The 23,108-nt window shown below is 40.7% G+C and overlaps 1 protein-coding gene and 1 non-coding gene across 6 annotated transcripts; both read right to left on the bottom strand.

The window, feature by feature from the left end:
- Positions 1–3,216: 3,216 nt before the first annotated feature.
- Positions 3,217–21,973, bottom strand: KATNA1 (katanin catalytic subunit A1). 5 transcript variants are annotated; one of them, XM_037392680.1, is made up of 12 exons: positions 21,847–21,916; positions 21,032–21,095; positions 16,731–16,905; positions 15,866–16,023; positions 13,358–13,541; positions 11,652–11,773; positions 10,254–10,359; positions 9,754–9,912; positions 8,504–8,630; positions 6,834–6,968; positions 6,434–6,560; positions 3,217–3,552 (listed from the first exon to the last, which is right to left on the bottom strand). In XM_037392680.1, the coding sequence occupies exons 3-12, from the start codon at positions 16,899–16,901 to the stop codon at positions 3,354–3,356; spliced, it is 1,488 nt and encodes a 495-aa protein (XP_037248577.1). In that variant the 5' UTR covers positions 16,902–16,905; positions 21,032–21,095; positions 21,847–21,916; the 3' UTR covers positions 3,217–3,353. The 5 variants fall into 5 exon arrangements, with proteins under 5 accessions (XP_037248577.1, XP_037248578.1, XP_037248576.1 ...); XM_037392681.1 differs by lacking the exon at positions 21,847–21,916 and adding an exon at positions 21,225–21,353; XM_037392679.1 differs by lacking the exon at positions 21,032–21,095 and having other exon boundaries at positions 21,847–21,973.
- Positions 21,974–22,212: 239 nt separating this feature from the next.
- TRNAG-GCC lies at positions 22,213–22,283 on the bottom strand. The gene has a single exon. It is a non-coding gene; the product is annotated as a tRNA-Gly (tRNA).
- Between the last annotated feature and the right edge of the window lie 825 nt (positions 22,284–23,108).

The following is a 23,108-nucleotide window of genomic DNA, read 5'->3' as shown; positions in this document are numbered from 1 at the left end:
TTAAGTGTTCAGAATTACCCATGTTCAGCTTAAGCTGTTAGAGTGAGAGAGAAAAGCTGGGATCCGCCCCTGCCCTTAAGGAAAGGTTAAGCTTATGCTAACGATACCCCCACATTATTCAGGTGCTTGTCCTGGCGGCTGGTCTGTGGCAGGAACAGCTCGAGGTGACTCACTGAAGTGACAGCACTGCACTAGTCGAAGGAACATTCCTAACACTGGCTTGTCCTGCAAAAAGCCAAACCAGAGCGCACCCTCCAGTAGCTTGTGGGGCATGTCAGGCCAAGGAACCCTACTTCACCCCCCACCTTTTTGTTTCTTAAAAAAAAAACATTTTTTGTTCTAGCACCGTGTGGCTTTGTGCTTGGCTGTTATTTCCTTAAGCTCAGCGCTGTCAGAGCACAGGATCCCAAGCATTTGCCCGATGCCCGTCCGAGTCAGGCTGACAGAAGTGGGGACATGCCCCAGCTGGTGGGGAGGGGGCTGTGGATGCTGCAGCCACCGGGCTGGAGCCAGGGGCAGGGGCTGGCATGGCCAGAGCCCCAGGCTGTGCCCCGTGGGACCCTGCTATGCAGAGCTGCTGTGACAGTAATGTAAGCATGTAAGGCAGAGCTGATGCTAGGAGCTAGGGAGGTAAGAGTGCGATTTAGTCACAGAAAACATGACAAAGGGTAGTCATCCATGGCTAAATGGGAAATTGCTAAGACGCCGGCAAAGGAATGGTGACTGCACAGACAAGAACAAGTCTTCAGTTGTGGACAAGCTCTTCTTTGTATGTGGAAATTAATGTTCTTTCCCTTTATGAACATAGCCCTGGCCCCTTCATTAACATGGTTGGAATAGAAGCGATATATAAGGCTGAAGTTTAGCTGTTTCTTCAGAAAAAAAAATAAAAAAAAAATAAAAAAAAGAAAGAGTAGGATGGACATGGAACAACAGTTCTTACTGCACACAGTGTGAGTTGTGCTGTGGATGGAAATTGGGCAGCTGTTAGCACGTGTTCTTTGCATCCCTACTTATGAAACTGTAAACCAAGCACCTGCACAGCAACAAGGCGATTTAACTGCTCCAAACAGCTGCAACAGGAACGAGTGGCTAAGCCTGAAAAAGTGTCGGTGCTGCTTCACAACTTGGCCAATTTCCATGAGCCAAGTAACCCTCTCCTGTACTGTATTCCACAAAGTTACAAGGCACAAGGAAAGAAATACCACTATCAGGTTAACAACATTAAATTTAAACAATGGTGCAAACCTTGAACACTGTAATTGCCAGACAACACAGCTGTGCGACCGAGCTGGAGCTCAGGTGTCCCTCTGCCTTTTAAACACTGGGAGTCAGCCAGCGCTGGCCCTTCCCTCCATACAAGAATTCCAGCAGCAGAGCTTGGTGTCCTCACGTTCTGCATTCCAAAACAAATGAACCTCTGAGCTATGAATTCAGCATCTACTGCTTCCCACCCACCCCCATTTCCATGTATTACACAGGTGCTCATTTCTAGTAACCAGGGCTGGCTGAGCTGAAGAACTAAACTACTGCTTTTAAAATAAGGTTTAATTCAGAAATTCTCAAAAATCCATCAGGCTTAAGTGGCCCCCTACTGGATTGCTTCCAAGGACTAAAGCTTGCCTACTTTCCCTTCTTACTCAAGTAACAGAACAAGTATTTTGGTTTGCTTGCAAGGAATTGATTTATGAGAAGACATCTCTTCCTGCAACACAGCTGACAACTACACATCCATCCTAACATACAAACAGGTAAGTACAACAAAACCCAAGCTCTTCAAAACACTGCATCTTTTTCTTAACTGACATATACAGCCGACCTTTTGAAAGCAAAGAGGTACATTTGTTTTTAATTTTGGAGATGGAAGTCTCTAAATGCACATACCCGTATACTCGCTTGATCTTCATTGCTGAGTTCATCATGCCAGGTCCAGCCAGGGAATCGGGAGCCCTCAGCAGTACCTGCATTTCGGTGCCTTGCCAGAGCGTCTCACCACAGCCACTGCTCAAGTCCCTTTTCAGCATGTTCAGCTGTCACTCAGTGACTCAGTGACACTGTGGTGAATTTTAAGTACATAAACAAGATGTTCACGATAATGGCATTTACACAACTTGGGATACATTTGCCTTCTACCTGGACTGCAACTTTTCATTGTCATTTGTCCTTCCCACCTGCCTGGCAGCATCTGAAAGAGATACATGAGCAAGAACTCCAGGCCAGTGTCATACAGCATGTTTCTGCCAGCTGAAACAAGTCTATAGACATACTTGATTCATGAAAAAGCATGAAGTTTAGCTGCAAGCAGAACTGCAGCCAGCTGCTCCAAGGTGAACTAGCAGGAAGTGTTTCCAAAAAAAATGGATGGATAGAAGTTACAGATGTTTTAGTTACAATGACCACTGTTGAGCAAAATCTAAAATTATGACCTAAATGGTCACTGTAGAACCACCCTCACAGAGCTGCTTCTACATTCCACTTGTCAAATAATACAAAAAGAGAATTTAGATTTTACATCAATTGTAAGGTCAGGGTTATGAGCAGAAACCAACTGAGCACAAACACGCACTGCCTCACCAGAATAAATACCAGCCTTACACTTACTGGTGTAAACTGGGACCCAACCTGCCAGTCAAGAGTTCTGAAGCTTACAGTTCCGTACAGTCAAGGAAGAAAAACGTACTTTGGAATTAATGCCAGAAAGCTTTTGTTTTCCCTCAGACTTACAAGGAGACTATACATGTGACAGTGCATCACCGCTGGCTGCACAGAGTTGCTCTGGCTGATTGTATTTTAATGTTACTTAACGGATACTGTAAACCAGTGATGATCCTACACTTGCTTAAACTTCAGTAGAATCGACTTGACTGTTCGTAATGCAAGGGTTGCTGTTCTAAATCTCAACCTTTGAGTAGGTTCTTTACTAATAACTAAGAAAGAGTTTAAGGGTAGAATTCTCTACGATCAGCTAGCAAAACCATCTATATACCTGCATCTTGTTCACCCCATTTCTAGTTCTCAGCATCCCTTACTCATTTAGCAGGGCTACACTGGGCTTTTGGTATAATAGCTATTTTTCCAAGAGTAAACCCTCTGATGCAGGAGTTGAATTTAAGTAATTTTAAAATTGTGAGGATCAAAGCAGATCCCATCAGTATCTTTTGCATTTGAGAAAAATAAGTAACTTTTGAGCTAGTTCAAAGACAGCTAGACAGAATCTGCATTTTAAAAAAAATTTATTTAGACATCTGTTGCTCTTAAATTACAAAAGTTAAAAAGAGCGCGCAGTGCGCTGACACACTACTTATTACTTCTAAGCTTAAGACATAAAGGTGGCTTCTTCAAGATAAGACAACTCAGCATGATCCAAATTCAACTATCCATTTCTCGTATTTCTCAATGTCCGCAGCAGATACCGATTTAGAAACTTTCTTCAAAGCTATTTCAAAGTCTTCCATAGTTGTTGGCATGTGCATTTCATCTCGGGAAAGATTTCTTATTTCTTCTGGTGTCAACCCTTCAATACGCCTTCTCATAGCCATCAACGATGCATCTCTATTAAGGATGCAAAAAAAAAAAAAAAGTTACTCAATACAGAATGGCAAGTTCAGTTGATTGAAAGGCTCAACATACCATTCCAGTTAAGCTGTTACAATTCATTATTGTATCTTTTTGAATGCAAGCTTTTACAGGAAGATCTCCAAGTGCTTGTACAACCTACAATACCATGCCACCCATATTTTTCAAACATGGATTTATTCTCACTGGATCCCTGAACAACTACTATTCACAAGCTAGGTGAAAGAGGTGGACTGACTAGTTCCTCTAATGCCACTGCATGCCTGTGATGCAGCTGCCGTTTACAGAATTTTTAATGGGAACAAGGCTAAGTAATGGTTCTGGTTCTCCTGCACGTAGGAGGAAAGGCTGGAACATTTCCTGGTCCAAACAGAAATCCCGCTTCAAAGACAGAGAGGTCAACAGCATCTACCTCCAACCTGTACCTTCACCATTAACTCTTAAAAGTACAGAATCCGTTCAGCCTGTAGCTCTTCAAACTTCTGGCCTCAATAAGCATTAAGTGTCTTTACAAATGTGTCACAGTCATTCCAACATCGGCTCTCTGTGCTTTCTCAAATGCACTCTCAGTGCCTGGAGAAGCACCAAAGCTATATTCAAAAAATAGGAAGCCACCCACTGGAACCCACAGCAGGGCTCAGTTCTGTTCCAAAGGCCTTTCAACCTTCACAGCCCACTCAAAACAATGATTCAGTTTATACTCACATATAAAATGCATCTAAATTGCATATTAGATTTCCTGGAATGTCTTTTAAAAATCAAGTTTTACCTTCACTTTCCATGGTTATATGCTGCCTGTAAGGAACTGTATTGTTACCTCTGACTGGTTTTCACTCTCGTTCAGCAACTTTGGATTTCACATCAAATTCTTTAAGATAGGAGAATAATTTGAGCAAACCAAAGTTCTTGGTTCACTTTTTCTTAAGTTTTGCTTGTGTCGCTAGCAAACACTGTTACAGCCTACAAGTTTGAATTTTACTATGTTTATGTACTGTGAGCCTGAACCATACTAAGCATTTTTAAATCAGTCATGGTTTTTTGTCTCAATGTAAATGAAACAATCATATCTACGATCTGGTTTTCCTGACACCATTAACGAAGTGGAAATACACAGGCTAGTATGAGTACTTTCTTACTAATTTCAAATCATGCGCATCCAAACCACAGTTTGTCTGGATTTCTGGTTGCTGCTACCTCTGTCTTCAATAAGGAGACTGCCACAAATTAAAGACTCCGGTGTTTCTTTGTGGGTTTTGTTTATTTGATTGCTTGCTTTTGCATGTTTTTTTTTAATAGTATTTGTACGAATGGACCTTGATTAAAAAAATAAAACCCAACAGAGTGTGTGTGCATCTCTCTATAAGCAAGCAATTGAAAAACATTACAAGCATTCTGACTTTTAAAACAAGCGCACTGGTATCCAGTGTAAAATGAATGACAAGTAACAAACACTGAACAGACCAGTGGAGACAAACTGCAGCTGAAACTCACAAAGCAGCTGGCCAAATAAACCCTCTTTCATGTAACATGAACCTATTAGCACAAACTCCTTTCGCAGCACAACCAACATCAAGACAGAGCAAAAAACCACCACAAATCCATCTCACAGACCTACAGATGAAACAAATCTGCACAACACTGATTCAGAGCAACTAACATACCATTCTTTTCCCAGACACCGTGTAAGGTTTGTTCAGGAAACAGCACTGAGGCTCCAAACTCTTAGTTCAGCCTTAAGCGACCCCTTTAGTGGCAGTTTTGTGTACAGGCTACTCGTATTGATCCCTGCAGCACTGCACATTGTCCTGTCAGCTGTGCGGACAAATGTTTGCAAAGCTGTATTAGGAATCAAGGCAAGAAATGGATCTGTGTTTGAGAGAAGTACTGAGGAGGTGTTTTTAATCCAGAACAGTTCTCTTATCCTGTTCAAAGTACAGCCCCCACAACACTTGCATGGGCACAACTAGGAGCCCAAGCCTTGCGCTGCCACACTTCTGTGCTACCAAAGCCTGAAAGCACAGTTACACAGGTGCTTATTAGATGATGACCGCGTCTTAAGAAGCTTTGGTTCTTTGTCCCTTACTGCTGATTCCATAGTTTGCCACTGCTGCAACTACTATGCCAGTGCAAAGCTTCAGATGTAAACCAGATCACCAATATTAGTCTCTTAAAAGGTCAGTCCTTTCCTTTCCTTTTCAATTTTTTAAAGAAAAGATGAGGGGAAAGGTTAGCAGGTATTTTTAGTCAATTATTTCAGGAATCTAGATTACAGAACAGGCCCACAAATGACTATGCAAACAATACTGAGGAAAATGGGAGATGGAGAAGGTAGAAGAAAACTGAAGTTGGACTCACAGTAAAGCCAATGTGCTGAGTACGCAGCTCTTGTACTATCACACAATATGGTATACCTTCTCTGTGTTGTGAAGGAAGACCACTCCACATTTTTACTTTAGTTTTTCTGGCCTCTGCCACTATCGTCTCTTACACACAGCTGTTCTGCTTAGGTAGTATAACCTCAGTGGTACGACTGCAACTCTGCAAGTTCAAGTCTACCATCCTGTGGATATTCCTCACGCAAGGAATTTGGTGTATACAAAGGAACATGGAATTTTACCTAAACCACAGCTTGTTTAGATTGCTATGTTGCAACTGCTTTTCACCATTACTACAGGAAAATATCAAATGGAAATCTAGGCAAATATTAATGCAGCATTTCACCTTTTAGCCATACATAAAAGACAAATTACAGTCTGGTTTTATCCAACAACTTTAATCATGTAAATTAAGTTACTTTACAAACAGTTTTCTCAGAGTTTTTAGCAGTAGTAACACAAATGATGCAAAGTTAACATACCTGCACACGTTGGTAATGTCTGCACCCGAATAACCCTCCATTTTCTCAGCTATATTTGCAAGGTCAACGTCATCAGCCAGTTCCAGTTCTCGCAGATTTATTCTCAGGAGTTCCTCTCTACCTTTTGCTAATCCAAGCATAAAAAAATTGAGTCTATACAATTTTCTTTCAGAAGATAAGTAACGAATTGAAGAAGGATAAGAGAGAAGAATGAGAAAAAAGACTATACTTGCTACAAGGGTAAATGTTCAATGTTTAGATTTAACATGGCCTTGAATTCATAAATGAAATAGTATACACGTATCTATTAGATTTTTCAACCAGGTGATCAGAACTAAAGGAATATTGATAAGTTTAGATTTTAGTCTTTTCAACCTCTCCTCTCCCCAAGTCTTCATACCTGATGGTAAAGGAATGTAAATTCTTTTTTCTAGTCTCCGTCTTAGGGCTTCATCGATATCCCAAGGAAAATTAGTAGCAGCAAGTACCATGACCATCTTGGAAGGATCATCATTTTCAGTAGCCCCTCCAACACCTGCATTGGAGAAAAGAGGGAGTAAAATATACATATGTTTTGTGACATTTCATGTATAGAGAGAACAATATCCACAATTCTGGAGTATTAAAGCAGCTGTTTACTACTGCACTTCAGTGAGTCCAAGTGCAGTCAGCTTTTCATCTATATGATAGCCTGCAAGCGAAAATGGAGACTTAACTTAATTCACATCAGGAAGTTCCCCTCTATCACAGCTGGAATGGATTTACAGCAGAGTTGTTTGTATTTCTGCCATTACAGTGTGTGAATTTTCACATCAATGTTCTGCAAGAGCGTGTGAGGAAAACCAAAATAACACCCCCAAACCATCACCACACCAAAAAAGATACTGCTCCCCCCCCAACAGTATTCACTAACAGCCACACAAAAGCAGCATTTCTTCACTTCTGAATTCAGGTCAAATGTTTCACATATGCAAGTGGCTTCTTACAAACTGCTGAATTTGAACGTTTAAATTTGGTGGACTGAATCACAGCTTCTCAGAAGCAACGAGAACACCTCCATCTCTAAAGTAATGTGAAACTGCTGCTATGTGAGGAAGTTAATTTCATTAAACCTGCTACTCTCTGCATTTACTTTTTTTGCTTACCATCATAGGATTGGGCTACGGAATAGTCGCTGTACCTAGTCTGCCTGAAAATTTGCATATAAAACACCATTTATGAATGCTCAAGTAGAAGGACCTCGAATAGTATTACTAATAAAATCAGCTTATGCACATACTAGAGTTACGAGAGCAGCATTACAGCTCTGCAGCTATTTAAAGACAAACATAAAAGGGTATCAACACCAGAGAAGCAGAAATAAATATATAAATCTTCTGACTCATGGAATTCTACCACAAATTACTCCATAGATAAGCACTTTTCAGGTGCTCCTCTCCTCCTCTCTGCTCACCAGAGCATAAAAAGGATGCCTCTATACGGCAACTTTGCAGTGTGTTACCTACTTTTAAACTTTGTTGTGAAATATTAACCAAATAGCTGTAATGAACTCAGTATTTTAAAAAGAAAACTCTCACAGCCACATCTATAAAAAATTGCCTTCATTTTTTATTTTTATCTTTAGGGGAAAAAAAAAAAAAAGAGAACCCGAAGAAGTTAAGTGTTACAATTGCCTTTGAAGTTTAAATTGGAGCAGGTGACATTCTTTTGAAACACTTTTTACTTGGAGAAGTGAGTGATATGCTAGGTAAAGACTTGAGAGGAGCAATCAGTACTTTCTTCCTTTTGCAGTTTTGAAATACTGTGTTTTCCACTGAGTCTTCATTATTCTGAGTAAGTAATATAAGATCATTGCTCATGTGCTAGAAGATTGTTAAATAATTGGTATCTTTTTTTCCTTCCACACTGACAGTTGGAATAGTAGTGCACTTCTATCTTTTTACCCTATTGTATGTAAGGCTTTCAAAGGAATTGCTTCTGAAGAATGAGGTTTTGATTTACTTTTTTTTTTTTTCCCCCCCCCCTCAAATTTCCTCCAGTCCAGCACTTCCCAGCGATCAAGTTATTTACCATCCATTTGAACTAGCAGTTCTGCCTTCACACGTCGGCTAGCTTCATGCTCCTCTGAAGTTCCCCTGCGACTACAGATAGAGTCAATCTCATCAATAAATATAGTTGTCGGGGCATAAAATCGAGCCTAAAGAAAGCAAAAGATAAAACAGAAACTGAAATGGCAGCCTACTTACATTTAACAAATAGCATATTCAGAACTGACTAATGACACGTTTAACCCCAGAGTGAATCAGCTCTTAAGTATCAAACTATCCAGTCTTCCATTCCTATAACCACAACTATAAACCAGCTGTGCATTCATTAATAGCATTTGAGCAGAACAGTTTTTGGGAAAGTGCTATAGTTGTTAGGGCTATAAACAAATGTTTAATAAGCTAAAGGCAGTTTTACACATTAGGAATAATATTTATAACTGTGAGAGTCATCACAGAATGCTTGAATAAGAACTCAGTTAAAGCTAGGACGAACATTAAACTAGGACACCATGATATGGAACCTGTCCAAGAACAGGTCAACTGCAAAATAACCTTCCTTAACCTTTCTGAAAACAAGGGGTCAAAGACAATGATCGGCAATAATAAAAGCTATTCCCCTACAGCAGCTGAGATGCTGTCCATTGTGTATATGCATTTTTGATTGATCATATCAAGCGAGTTGATATCATGCCTATCAACCTATGTTGTAAAAGATCTTTTCTTTTCATACTCCTCTGACCACTGCAATTGCAACTCTGCTGCCCCCTTCCGTACCGGGCACCCCAGCGCACGCTGCAGGCAAACCCGGTAACACGTGAGAAGAGACGACCTATTCTCAGCCAATTTCAAGTGTCACGTGCTCTGAAGCCAGCCACAGTTTGGAAGTCCACTTCTTTTAAGCACAAACAAGAAACCACCCACAACAACAACAAAACACACACAGCCGAAGTCGGGTTCTCACCCAGAAAGCAATTACATTTCATCTCCAGTTTTACATTCAAGTATGTTCTACAAAACTCATCAGCTTATAGCGAGCTACCTCTAATGTAACTAGCTAACATGAAAATAAAGATGACCTCATTTTTCAGTTTTTATAAAGCTGTTTAGAATAATCTCTTCAATGTACATGGCCAAATCAGAGGTCCTAAAGTGTTTGAAACTTGGAGAGCTGTTTATGTATGCTGAGAGTTCTACACCTTGGCAAGGTTTCACTATTCCAGAAGTAATTTCTACTTCATTATCTCACTATTTATGTTCAGAAACTTTAATCACCATTTCAAACAGCAGACGAACAAGTTTCTCAGATTCTCCTCTGTATTTTGAGGTAAGTGTGGAAGAAGAAACATTGAAAAAAGTAGTCTTGCATTCAGTGGCGACAGCTTTTGCCAGGAGGGTCTTTCCAGTACCAGGAGGACCAACCATCAGCACACCCTATTAAAATGAAGAAAACCCACTTTTAGGAAAAGAATCATAACACTGGCAATTTGAAAGTTTGTTTAATAGTGTAATATCAAAATACCAGATGTAAACTTTCCCTTGAAAAGTTATTCAAAGGTAAGTAATTAATTACTATTGCTTACTTACAACATATAGCTGAAGACAGTGTATTTATCTGGCTGACATTTTTATTTTGTTAGTACTATTGACCACAAATTTTGTTACTCAAAAGTAGAAAGAATTTATATAAACTGTAAAACACCTGAAATGTCTTGTTCCGCCAAGATCCAATCTCAGAATCCTACTTATGATCACAGGATCAGATTTTTTCATACCTTCCATGGTCTTCTAATTCCCTTAAAAAACTCTGGCATCCACATCGGTAAAACTACAGCTTCCTTAAGCAGCTTTTTGGCTTCTACTAAATCAGCAATGTCATCCCTGACAAGAAAGAGAAAGATTCAGACAGGCTGCAAAAGAATCAGTCCACAGCTCAAAACAATATGCAATTAAAACTTATTGTAATGTAACAGCTCTTCCATAATTCAGGAAAATGAGCTGGATTTATTTACATTCTACTAGCAAAAGCCTACAACAACTACAGCTGACGTGGCTAGTAGACTCCAGCTGGATGCAAAAGCAAAGAGACACATTAACTATTTCACTAGAGCATTGTTGCTTTATTCACAGAAAGAATAAGCAGTGTAAGGCAAGCTGGTTAAACTTATGCTAGTTACAGATGCTGCTGCCCTCATTTGCAGAGAGGCTGGCTGTTTTCATTGTTACGAGAACAGTTTACTGCAGAGTAGTAAATGTAGCTGAATCAAAAAGAATTTTTAGAATTCTTTTCCAGAGCTACAGATGTATTAACTCTTAAGATACCTTATAGGCTGGTCTCAGGGCATTCCACTTACCAGAATGTGCCCAACCAGTATTTTGGTTTCAAAACATAGCTAGATGGAGAATTAGTTTCAAATCTGAAGGTGCAATTTAAGATTCAATATAAAAACTGAAACATATTTACATATTAAACTGAAATACATGACAGTTGCACGCATGCAAAATTGTTTCTGGGATTGTTCAGGGTTTTTTTAAAGCCTACTTCATTTGCCAGAAGATTTTTTTCTCATTTAATCCTCAGAAAACCACCTAAGCTTAGAAACATTTGGAACACAAAACAAGCTTTGTATAAGGTTTAATATTTAACACATTTGTGTAAAGGTACTGGCACATGGTTATATTTTATACTGCGGTCACATCACATCCAGCAAGATTTCAAAGGTCTCCTATATTGACATACTCCTATATTGACATAACTTCTTTGTTAATTGGTATTCTACCTTGGTATGCCCCTGGGAAGCAAGGCAGGTTTTTAAATGAAGAGGCACTGGCAGACACTAGACTCTTATACATTGCAAAAAATCATCTTAAAAATTTATTTCAGGACTCTTCGAAAAGTTTGAGAAGCTTCGTGTGGTCAGGTTGGACAGGGGGTTGGACTAGCTGATCTTTAAAGGTCCCTTCCAATCCAAACTATTCTGTGAATCTATGGGTGGAAAAAAAAGTTGTAAAAATATTCAGCTACACAAGTTTAGTTGCCTATTTAATGAGTAAAGAAAACGCGTAGGTAACTTTTTATATGTAAGCATATGCTAAAATACTTCATTCTTGTCATATCGTATAAGAGGAAAAAGAAACAACTCAGAAAAACTGTCAGCAATATCCAAACTTACCATCGAATGTTGGGATTCTGAGAAATGATATCTCTTTCCAAAGCTTCCACTAAATCTTTATCATATCCAGCACTATCAAATTTCTTTGGTTCAGACTCTGAAATCTCAGATGTGGATTTGTTCTACATATAAAGGATATAACAATGTAAATACCTAACAGTGGCTATGCTACTAATGGATTTTTATAACAAGTCCACAATAGCATCTTATTTCTAGAAGGCAGCAACATAAACCAGCATGAAAATCAGGGAGCATCCACATGACTGCGGCACTGCAGGATCTATGTGGTTCACCCAGACTTTCTCTACTGCCCTGGTCCTATTTCCTTCTCACCAAAGCCAGCATATTAAACTGAGGCAGTTTCTTTGCTTTAGTACGTAACTAAACCAGCACACGCCTATCACACTATACCAGTGTTTGCCTCTTCTCCTGGAGAAATCGAAAACTATCTGAGGCAGCAGCTGGGTAGGGGGAATTATACGTGAGACTGGATCAGAAAGTGTCACACTGAGCTAGAGTATCTCAAACCCTGTGAGTGTCATCAATATGTCATATATATGGGGGACACACGTAAAAAATAATTAAGCAGGACTTCCACATGTAGGATGACCAAAGATGATCTGCAGGAAGACCACAGAGGTAAAAGAGCTAATTAACTGATACTGAAGCATGGACAAGAACAGCAGAGAAGCAGCTCTGCAGTAGAGCTGAAGCAAAGAAGCTACACAGTTCAAAGGGCTCAAACAGCAGAGACCATGCAACTGAAAGGAAATAAAATGCACTAGACATACCCCATTTTTTTTTATACACTTAACAGCAAGCACTGGTGATGACTGAACAACTGCAAAAAAGAAAAAAAGACCTATCCTGTCTCTGTGTGTGTATATTCTTAGTGAGAGAGGATTATCAAAGACAGTGTAATACAGCTCCTAACAGAAGTAGCAGCTTACATAGCTTAACAGTTCCACCCTTGTAGTTTATACTGTTTCCACAGGCCATGACACCTTGCCACAACATGAAGTTGCTGAAGCTAACAAACTGTTACATGGACATTTGATTTATTCAGAGTCTGGAAAACTATGAATTTAGTGTCTTCAGTATGATCTTTTACTCTGGTCATCAGCTAAATTTATGGATACCAGAGCACAAGTGAAAATTAAAGCACACTGATTGCAAAGAAGAGATCATAGATCATTCTCTCTCATGAAGTACATTGGGTTTTTGTATTAAACTGTAAAGAGCCTGGAGCTAATACCAGATCTCAAAAAAAACAAAAAACAAAAAAAACCCCAAACAAACCAAAAAGACAGGTCTCCTAAATAAATCTTGAAGTGCTTTGGAACACTTGATTCAACCTCTGTCCAGAATATACAAAAGCAATTAAAGAACCCACAATGACATCCCATCTTGAATGAGCTCCATCAGGCTCAGTTTCAGTAATTCAGTGGTATAATTTTAAAAAACTATCTTCAGGTTGCAGTAAACAAGCCCACATTTACCAGATCACTTCCTCCAAATGCGAATTTGTTGGGTTTTTTTATTAATCCATAACCATGACTGTCCATAAAACAAAGATACCTTACAAGGTGAGATTCAAATCAGCATGCTGACTTGAACACAAGAAACATTTTATAGTCATCCAATTCTATAGTACACTCAATACTAAGAAAGCAAGACTGAGTTCACGAAGTTATTTGCAAGCTTACCTTTTCCTCTCTTCCTTTATTTTGCTGATCCTTTTTTTCCCGGCTGCGGACCGCCTTCCCTTTATCATTGGGATTTCGAGAGGATGGACGGTGAGGGCCTCTGACAGCTGCACTTACACGATTATTGTGACCTCTGCAATCACTGCACTGAGCAGATTGACGTTTTCTGGGTCCTGGCGAAGGTCTAATTAGTTGTAACATATGCAAAAAGCCTCAGTGTAAAGTCACTGGTGAGCACTACATAACCAAATCAAGTGGTTACAAACTGAAAAGCCATTTTGCTCATGATAAAAATCTGTATGTCAGAAACAAGACAGACATTTTTAGATAGTCACTAAACAAAGTTTCTTTTTGCCACAAGCTCAGGGCTCATTTGCTTAAAACAAACTCCATGCTTTGTATATTTCATAAATAAAAGTAATTCTAGTATTACAGAGCTTAGCAAAAAGTAAACAAAACAAAAAAATTCCCAATATATTTTCTCCTTATCACAACAGTCCTCACCCTCCTACCCAAAGAAACTTAAAGGTTTCTGGGGAAGGACAGTTTTATCTTCACTTCCTTTTAATTTCGCTTCTTGGGAAAGAAAATGTGTATGTGAGCCCTCCAGCTGTTTGAAACTAGAGTACTTTTAGAAACACATAAGAATAAACCAGTATCATGATTAGCACTGTGGATTTCTTTTTTAAAATTCAGTTTCTTCCCCATATAAATCCATTACTCTCACAGGTAGACTTTTTCCATGGGCCTGCATAAAATTCCAGCATCAATAAGCTATCAGTCAAGTTTATGTTCAGGGATATTTCTAAAGAACAGAAAACAGAAGACTCCGATTTGGAGAGAATTTACTTGAATGAGGAGATGTGTTTTGACATATCATTCAAGATATATCAGAATCCAGTACCTGCCCATAACTTCTCTTTAATTTATCCACAGCAGCAAGTTTGTCAGAACATATCTCTTCAGGGTGAAATGTATATTAGGCAACATGAATATGCTAATGATAAGATCATATGGTGAATGTATTTTCACTCTCCAAATGGAGCACCTACCACCCTATACTTTTATTTATGAACAGCTAGCCACCTCTGAATTCCACTCCAGAGCTCAAGATAAAGCAATAATGCGATTACACATCTAATTTCCACCTAAATTTGTGAGCTCTGCTACCTCTGTATAGGAATTTACTGTGGTTACTCCAACACAACATGGCCCAAGTTTTCACTGTGGCTTCTTCTTGCTACCATAACTCAACACTTTACCAGCTGGTAAGATAAATAGAAAAAAACCAGTTCTCTGAAGTACTTCCTTTCTTAGAAAGATGACTTTGTGTATCTCTTCACTAGAAAGCTTCAAAACATTAGGAAAGTTCTACCTCCCAGACTATTCTTCCAAAAGGTTTGAATGAAATTGGCTAGCAGTGTTCCGAAGTTATTACATGAGATTAAACAGAAACAGTGTGATCACATAAGACCCATTTCCTTCAGAAGGCAGGCTTAAAATAAATACATTTTTTAAAAAAAAGTAAAAATGTAGCCGCAAAGACTGAACTTGTCTGTGCTGTAAGTTCAAAGCCTCAAAGAACAGTCTGACAGCACAGCTATGCTGATCTAATAGTCACTTTCTGTCAAAATGCACATTTCCACGTCTGCTTTGCATGCACTACTGTTCCCTCCTTCATGCACCACTGGCATGTGTTAAAACCTTTCCATTAACCAGTTCAAGGAGCTAAGCTCAGGAAAACAAGAAAAACATCAAAAGCCAAAAAAACCAGAGGCCAAACAAAAGAAATACTAGCCCCACAAAAGCGTCTTTTTTGCCGGTTTAGCATCCCAAACCAGCTAATTAACACCGACAAAGACAAAAATGAAAAAAAAGTAAGACAACTGTGGCGGGGAGGACTATCCTTTCAGCAGCAGCTACACTGCAAGGCCTTGGTTTCACAGACACTAACCCAGCATAATTCAAAAAGACATCTAAAATAAGGAGGCTGGCCTGCGGCTGCTTGTTCCCAACCCTTCCCTCGAGTTTATGCTAGCCTAACTGACCAGTTCACCAAGATGATCAGGGAACCACCTGCTACAGAAAGGAAACTGAGCTTGAACACTTCTAGATTTTACTGTTACCCTGCTAATACATCTTCATTCTTTTTCTATCAGCTACATGCAGAATCATTTTAAAATTGATGAGATCAATTCAGGAATAGAGATGAGCTTCCACAGAATAACTAGCTCATCTTAAGTCAGGGAAAAGAAAAGAAAAAAAAAAGAAAAAAAGGAAGAAAAGTAGCTTTACATTAGTCAAGCCTACATTAAGATTAAAGCCCCAGAATGTTCTGAAGTAGGTTGCCTCAAAATGGCATCTCCTTCACTACAAATGGAGGCAAGCTGCTGGTGTTATGTGTTACACATCTCACTTCTAGAACAAAAATTACACAATAACAGGCCGAAGTCAAAGCACACTTTGCCCTGATAAACGTTCATTTTAAGTCTTCAGGTTCCCTCTTACCTACGCTCAGCAGGTACTGGCAAAGACCAGACTTCTGCATCATGAGCTGGTAATTCCTGTTGTGAAGCTTTCAACGGAGTGCTGTCTAGTTTAAAACTCTCTAGAGTTTTCATTATGTCTTTCACATGCTTAGCTTCCACACTTATCTCCTGCCAAACCTGATTAAAAAAAATAAAGTAGATTAAGCACATTGCAAGCAAGTTTGTAATAGTCCTCTGTTCAAGCCCATGTAATGCCCAGATGGATTCCACAAGGTCTCACAAGCTACCCGACTCTACTTCAATAGACAAGAATAATGCACGTCAGATATTAAGAAGGTTTTTCTGCCTTCCTCATCACACTTAGAGAATAAACAAATAGATTTTGGATTTAACACCAAAGAGGATTTGACAAATTTTGCATATTAAACAAGTATGACAGAAAAGAGTGCAACCTAAGAGACTGAACGTCAATAAAAAAAAAGATGGTTTGCGTTAAGGATAAATTAACATGGTAGCCACAACACTGTTTCTATTAAGGATCTACATCACACTCCGAAAACAGTGAGAGGGAAATAAGATTATTCAAAATGATACCAGCCTAAAAACCCTTCAGCATAACAGGGGCACTTATCAGCAAGAAGCTGACCAGCCAGAGAGTGGACTGGCTCCCCAGAGCTGTGTTCCACTGCCTGTTCTGTCATTGTCAGAGCAAAAAATCAGAAAGACTTAAATAAGTCTATATAATAACAAGCCTATATATAACAGGACGACAGTTTATCAGGGAATGGTGTAAGTATTTTTATACTTTTGTTTACCATAAGATAAGACAATTTTTGCTACTTTGATGTTTTTCCCTCAGAATGTCCCAGAAAAGTACTATTTACCTGTTGCCATTTCTGTTGCAGATACGTATCTCTGACAGAGTAGAGATATTTATTCATTTGGTCAAGAACTCCCTGATAGTAGACCATCGCAGAGTCATAATTTCCAAGTAAGGCATATTCACGGGCCAGCTTTACATTCTCACTGATCATAACAAGGCTCATGTTCAACATGAAGCTGAAAAAAAAAAAAATATTAAGGAAAAAAATAATCCCAGGACCAGAACAAATTTTTCCAACTATTTTCATATGCTTATTACCTCATTTGGCATATCAAAATACAGAAGGTGGAAATATACTGGTTAGAAAAAGATCCTAGAATAAATGTCATCTATATAAAAAGATAATTTTTCCCTATTACTATAAATCAAACTCTTCATGGTGAAGTTTTTACTGATAAACGTATTACTTCATAGAATTGTTTCATACAATGAAGATTCTGTTGAAAGGCATATATGAGATATGCAGATTTAAATGCACTGTTGCAAGGCCCAGTACTCTCCTTCCCTATTTATTCTATTGTGAGATAAATTGGTATTTTACTGTTGGTACTACAACATCGTCCATATTATAATGGCCTGTGGCTTAAAAAACCCCAACAAACAATAAACCAAAGCCCTTCTTCCAGATGAAGTTTTATTCATTTTTTTTTGCCTTAACATTCCATGCATAAGTTTAAGGGCCTGATTTTGCATCATGGAGAACATTATTTTTCCATTTGTTTGATTTTACAATTCTTCAGTTTTATTTAATGTTTCTTTGAAACAAATATCCATCTTCCATGCCCAGCTTGCACCTTCCTATCACCTTCATTTTTACACTTAAAAAGAAACTCTTCATGAATGTTGGGGTTGCTAAGTTATCACTGAAAGGTAAGGAAAGTCTGCAATTAAACATGTAGTGTGTAGCTACCCACTTGATTTAACATCTTGTTCAAACCACGCTACTTTTCCCCACCAAGTGGGTAGAGATTTTTTGAGCAAACATCATGGACTATGACCACTTCTACTTTGTAGCATTAGCAGAATCTGCACTTTTAGTTTAGAATAGCACAGAATTATTATTTATACAAATACAGTAATAAGTGGAAGCAGTACTTATTCTTCACAGTCACCACGGTCCATAGAGCAGTCATCCTATGTGCTTATCCATTACTTACACATCCCATCCCCCCTTTTTTCTAAAACAGCTGCACTGTGTCCACTTTTCCTGCCTCTTGCAAACCACGAATACCCCCAGTTTCCTCCTAATTTCCTAGAGCCAAGCACAGAAAAAATTAAAATAACTACATAAGCATGCCTGCAAGAGAATTGTCTCGCTCTCATTTGGTACCTGCACCCAGTACCAGAAAGAAGCAATTGCAGACATGCAATTACAGCTAAGCCCTGGGATGAAGCATACTTGATACAGATCAACTATTTAAAGAATGTAAGAGGTACTAAACTCACCGACGCAATACAGATTTAAGACTGAACACATTTCAAGACCAGGTCAGGGTCAAGTTTGGATGCATTATCAGAGGTTTCAGCAGGCACACTTTGCACACACCAGACAACCTATTGCTAAAATACTAGTTCCCCATTGTACACATTTTAAGACTTCCACTCCCGTTTCTGCCCCCTTCCCAAGTAGCTTTATGCACGGACGCACAGCTGATCCACTCCTGAGCCAACACCTTCTTGCTTCCTTCCCCAGCTTCCCTTGAAGCAGATAACTGCTGTGAAAAGTTTCAGTCCAAACAGCAAAAACTCTGGCAGCAGCAGAACCGAAGACAGGGCTGTGACAGCCCACACCCATCCAAACCGAAGGGACCCGTGGGGCTGAGTCTGGAAACCTGCCATCATAAGAAGCCACACCATCTAATCTCACTCTGGCCAGAAACTTGCTGAGCTGGCCATCACGGCTACAAGCTGATATAGTTAATGTCACTAGCAACTACAAAGACTACTATATTCCAGGCTAATTAGGCTTCGGAGACACAGTTTGACCTGGGAGTTTTGTTGGTTTTTACCTCAGGAGAAAGAGCCTGAAGATGTTTGGCAACTGCTGTATGGATCATCACACAGATATTAGTGAAGTTTTTCCTGCTGTATTTAGGAGCAAGCTTTTCCACTCCTGCTCATCCTACCAGATACACCTGTTTGCCTGTCCTGAGAATTCAAACCGATGACTAACACTACTGAAATCACAAGTTGAGCAAGATGCTAATAAACATTTTTAAAATCAAGTAATAGCAAGTTACTAAAGCCAAACTAGACTTTCAAACACAGAAGTCAGATAACTTTTTTTACACTGAATGCTGTAGAGCAATCCAAGCAGAACAGCAGATCTGTTTAAATAACTGGGGAGGGGGCAAACTTGTAACGGTAGCTTTCATCTGGAAATGTGAAAATAGTAAGAATTAAAAAAATCCCAAAAGGCTAAGTCGGGAAAATATGAAAGCTTGGGACCAAAATGACAGTACTGCACATCACAAAAGTAAATGTGATTTTCAAGCGACAGAAGACAGCGGAAGGAAGGGCAGAAAGGAGGAACAGCCACATGACAATAATGACCTAGTATTTCATACGGGGACGGGGGTAGAAAAAAAAAAAAAAGGTGTTCACTTAAGCCTATAATGCCTCCAATACAACCGAATGTAGTCATTCCAATGAAACCCCAGGAAACTACCCGTTTCATCAGTTGTACTGAAAATGCAAGAGAATTTAGTTTAAACTAGAAACCCAATTTAATTTGTTGCTTCACGTTGAGTCATAAGAGCAGAAGAGCTTTAAGTGGCTTCCAAATACAAGGCTCTAGTGTACATGTGGGGCAGAAAAAGCTGCTGACTCTGCTTACGTTTGGACATGCCATTGCTGCTGCCACTAGAATACAGGGCTGATACACTAATGTGGGTCTGCAGGCTTACTGCACCTGTAACTAAACATGCTGCTGCGGTCCCAAGATAGGGGGAAAAATAGAGTTTGAGTACAGATCTGAAACCAGATTAAACTTTGCAGCAGAAAGTCACAGCAGACTGTGGCAGCTCAGAGTAGGGTGTAAGACACATGGGAGAGGTGTGACTATGCACAAACCCTAAGTCAAACCACACCTGAAGGAATTAAAAGAAACCCACAAAACTAATCCTGCACCACTTAAAATAAATTTCAAAGTATTTACAAATACCTAAGTACTATCACGTAACAGGATGTCAAAGCAGCAAGGCTGCACTTATCAGCTATGACCTTTCCATGAATCATGCCCAATGAAGTTATCTATGTTCCAACAGCAACTGAAATAGTAATGAGCTTGTAAAGTTTACAGCAAACAAGATATAAGGAAAATAATCTAAGCACTTTGTCTTGCAAGTTTAATTCTACACTGTGTATAAACACACATGCTTCACAGTAAGAATACTCACTTTCCACACTAGCTGTGAGTATATATGGTTTATCAAAATTAACACAATAGAAACTCATTGAATTAATGCACCTCTGGTAACAGAATACACTTTATCATTTGCTCCAAGCACCTCAAATACTTATGAAGTTGGAACAGCCCAGAGCAGCAGGGGTTGAGACGTAACAAAAGTTCAAGGTACCTAGAAGTTTTGAGAGTGAGGTTTTGGAACTTAATTTTATATTTAAAGATAACAACCTGACTGTCGTCAAGAAAACATCAGGGATACATCATGTTTTCCATAATGACTTTAAGGAATTATTGTAAGGAACAACTCTAAGTAATTTCTGCTTGCATTCATACATTAGAATTTGGGAAGCTGTAACTGAATGCAGTATCAATCCCATTTCACAAAGAAATTCCCCATAACTTTTAAAAAATAAAAGATTGATATGGAGATGTTGGGTGGGAAGATTAAAGTTGGGATCTATCAGTTACAACAGGGGACCCACCAGCCACTCTGCTGACTGAGAGAACAGCACAAGCCATACAAGGGAAATCCTTCCAAAGAGTCCTGTACAACCTTAACATCTGGGCTAAGCCAGAGCCTGAATTCTGGCAGAGTGTACATGTTTCCATTATTTCAGCCTGCTATACAGGCTCTGGCATCAAAGCAACCATGTAAAATTCAGAAAGTTCTCTTTGCAAGCCAGAAGAGAAAAAATCCAAAGTAACAGCTTTCAGGAATCAATTTTTACGGTTGACATGGCCTGCATCACCTCTGAGCTCCCTTCCAACTCAATACTCTTCACAACACCTACTCCCAGCAACATTCGGTATCAACAAGCGATTGTGTTAATTACTTGGGAAACAGGAGAGTTGCCAGACTTATTGGATACTAAACAAACTGGTTCTCCTCCACTTACCGTATTTAACAGTAACGGGAGCAAAAGAAAAATAGCCAGCAACCAACAACATAAGCATACCTTGCTATTTATGAAAAAAAAAAATTAAGAAAAATATAAAAATCATTAGAGAGAGATACACGTTGGCAGATCATTTTATGTTTTCAATGCTAAGCCTTTCAAAAGACTTTTTTAAAAAAGTCACATTACTTACTCCCCGTTTCCACAGGGGATGGCACTCTTTCAAAATGACAGATGATCGATGTTAAACCAACACGTTTCTCAGCACATGCAGGCGCGCCTGCCGCAGACGGGATACCTACAACTGGTGCCTACTGCTTCTCTGTGGAGCAGAAAACCGCCATAACTGCCAAAAGCTTACTCCACTGAGGAAAAAACCTCAGCAGGTGGCGGGTGAAGGGCCGAGCAGAAGCGCAGCGGGGTGTCCGCACGGGCGCCCCGGTGCCTCAGGCGCAGCCCCGCACGGCTGGCCGGGGGACCCTCACACCGGGCGGCCCCCGCGTCGCGATGCCCCCGGGGGCGCCACACGCGCGAGCCCCAGCAGTGACACCAGGCCGCCGAGCTCGGTGTAATGGGCACGGTGGCACCACGGCAGCCACCCACTCTCCAGAGCGGTGCGCGGGCCCCGGGCCGGAGGAACCGACGCCTCCCCCCGCCGGGTCCCCGGCGCCGCGCGGGGCTGCCCCTCGCCTCAGGCCGAGCAGGGGCAGCCGGTGGCCGCCGCCGGGAGGGCTGGGGGGCACCGAGGCGGGGCGGGTAGCCCGGGGAGGGGGGGGGGAAGGGGCAGGTACCGCGGGTCTCCCCCAGCCACTTACTCCTCTCCAGAGCGCAGCCCCACCGCAGCAGCAGCTCCCCGCAACCACGACCCCTCCGCTCCTTCCTCCTGCGGCGGCGCTGACCCCTCCCCCGGCCCTGCCCGCCTCCTCCCGCCGCCGCCGGCAGTTTGAAGGTAAATCCGCTGCGTCACTTCCAGCGCGGCGGGGAGGCGGCGTCTGTGGTGGGGCCGAGGGCTGCCCGGCCGAGCTGGCAGCACGTTGGTGGCTGTTTTGGCGTCGTTACTGACAGCGACGACCGGTTTGTTTTTTTTTTTTTTAGAAAAAAAAAAAAAGGAAAATTAAAAAAAGGAGGTGGGGAAGTAAAAACGCGGGAAACAAAGAAGTGGTGGAAAAAAAGACTTAAGTTGCATTGGCCGGGAATCGAACCCGGGCCTCCCGCGTGGCAGGCGAGAATTCTACCACTGAACCACCAATGCTCAGTCGATGACTGCTTCCCGCCTCCGTCTCTCGAAGGTGACGAGAGCGGGCGGCGCTGGAGAACAACCGCATTTGTTTAGATGGGGGAATTAAACTTTCCTCCCAGAAGCAGAGAAGCATCAAAGGATCACAACAGTGGAAAGACACCTTGGCCATCTTAGGAATTACTGTTTCACAGCAACATTTTCAATGTAACTGCGTTTTACACTGTATTTAACATAGGACTGCAGCGAGAGCTGATAGGTGTTGCAATAGGTGCAGCACAAGAGACCCAAGAGTACAGACAGGCCTGAAAAACAGCAAGTTTGTACCTCCGAGGGGGATGGATGCAGCACGGTGAGGAATGGGGTGCTACCAGCGCAGCCTGAGCCCGCCCTGACAGAGGGGGGGGCTTAGCAGAAGTACAGTCAGTCAGGGGAAAGGGGCTTCATACCGCTAGTTACTTCCCATAATTCACAAAGATGAATTTTGCCTTGTAAATGGCATGTATCCATTTTTATCCACATATTCATTGCTTTGTGACCATCTCCAGCTCTTCAAACTGTGATAAAGGGTGTTTTTATGGGAAAGAAGACACATCACGTACTACAGGGCTAAGGAAAACTAGACACCGAGCTCAGCAAGCCGCAGGAACCTGTCCCCCAGTGTGATGTCCCTTAACTTATCCCCCATATAAATAGACTCAGCTGCTTAGCAACAAATAGGCTCTAAAATGCAGCTGGTTAATGATGGTCCATGAGGGTGACCTCAGAAAACCTGCAGCCTATTATGCAGTCTTTTAATTAAATTTACCATCATCTGTTCTTATGCTTTTGCTCTTGCAT

The sequence above is a fragment of the Falco rusticolus genome, chromosome 6, assembly GCF_015220075.1.
Source record: "Falco rusticolus isolate bFalRus1 chromosome 6, bFalRus1.pri, whole genome shotgun sequence".
Lineage (NCBI taxonomy): Eukaryota > Metazoa > Chordata > Aves > Falconiformes > Falconidae > Falco > Falco rusticolus.
Note: the sequence above shows the minus strand (reverse complement) of the source record. Positions and strands in the feature narration are given on the sequence as shown.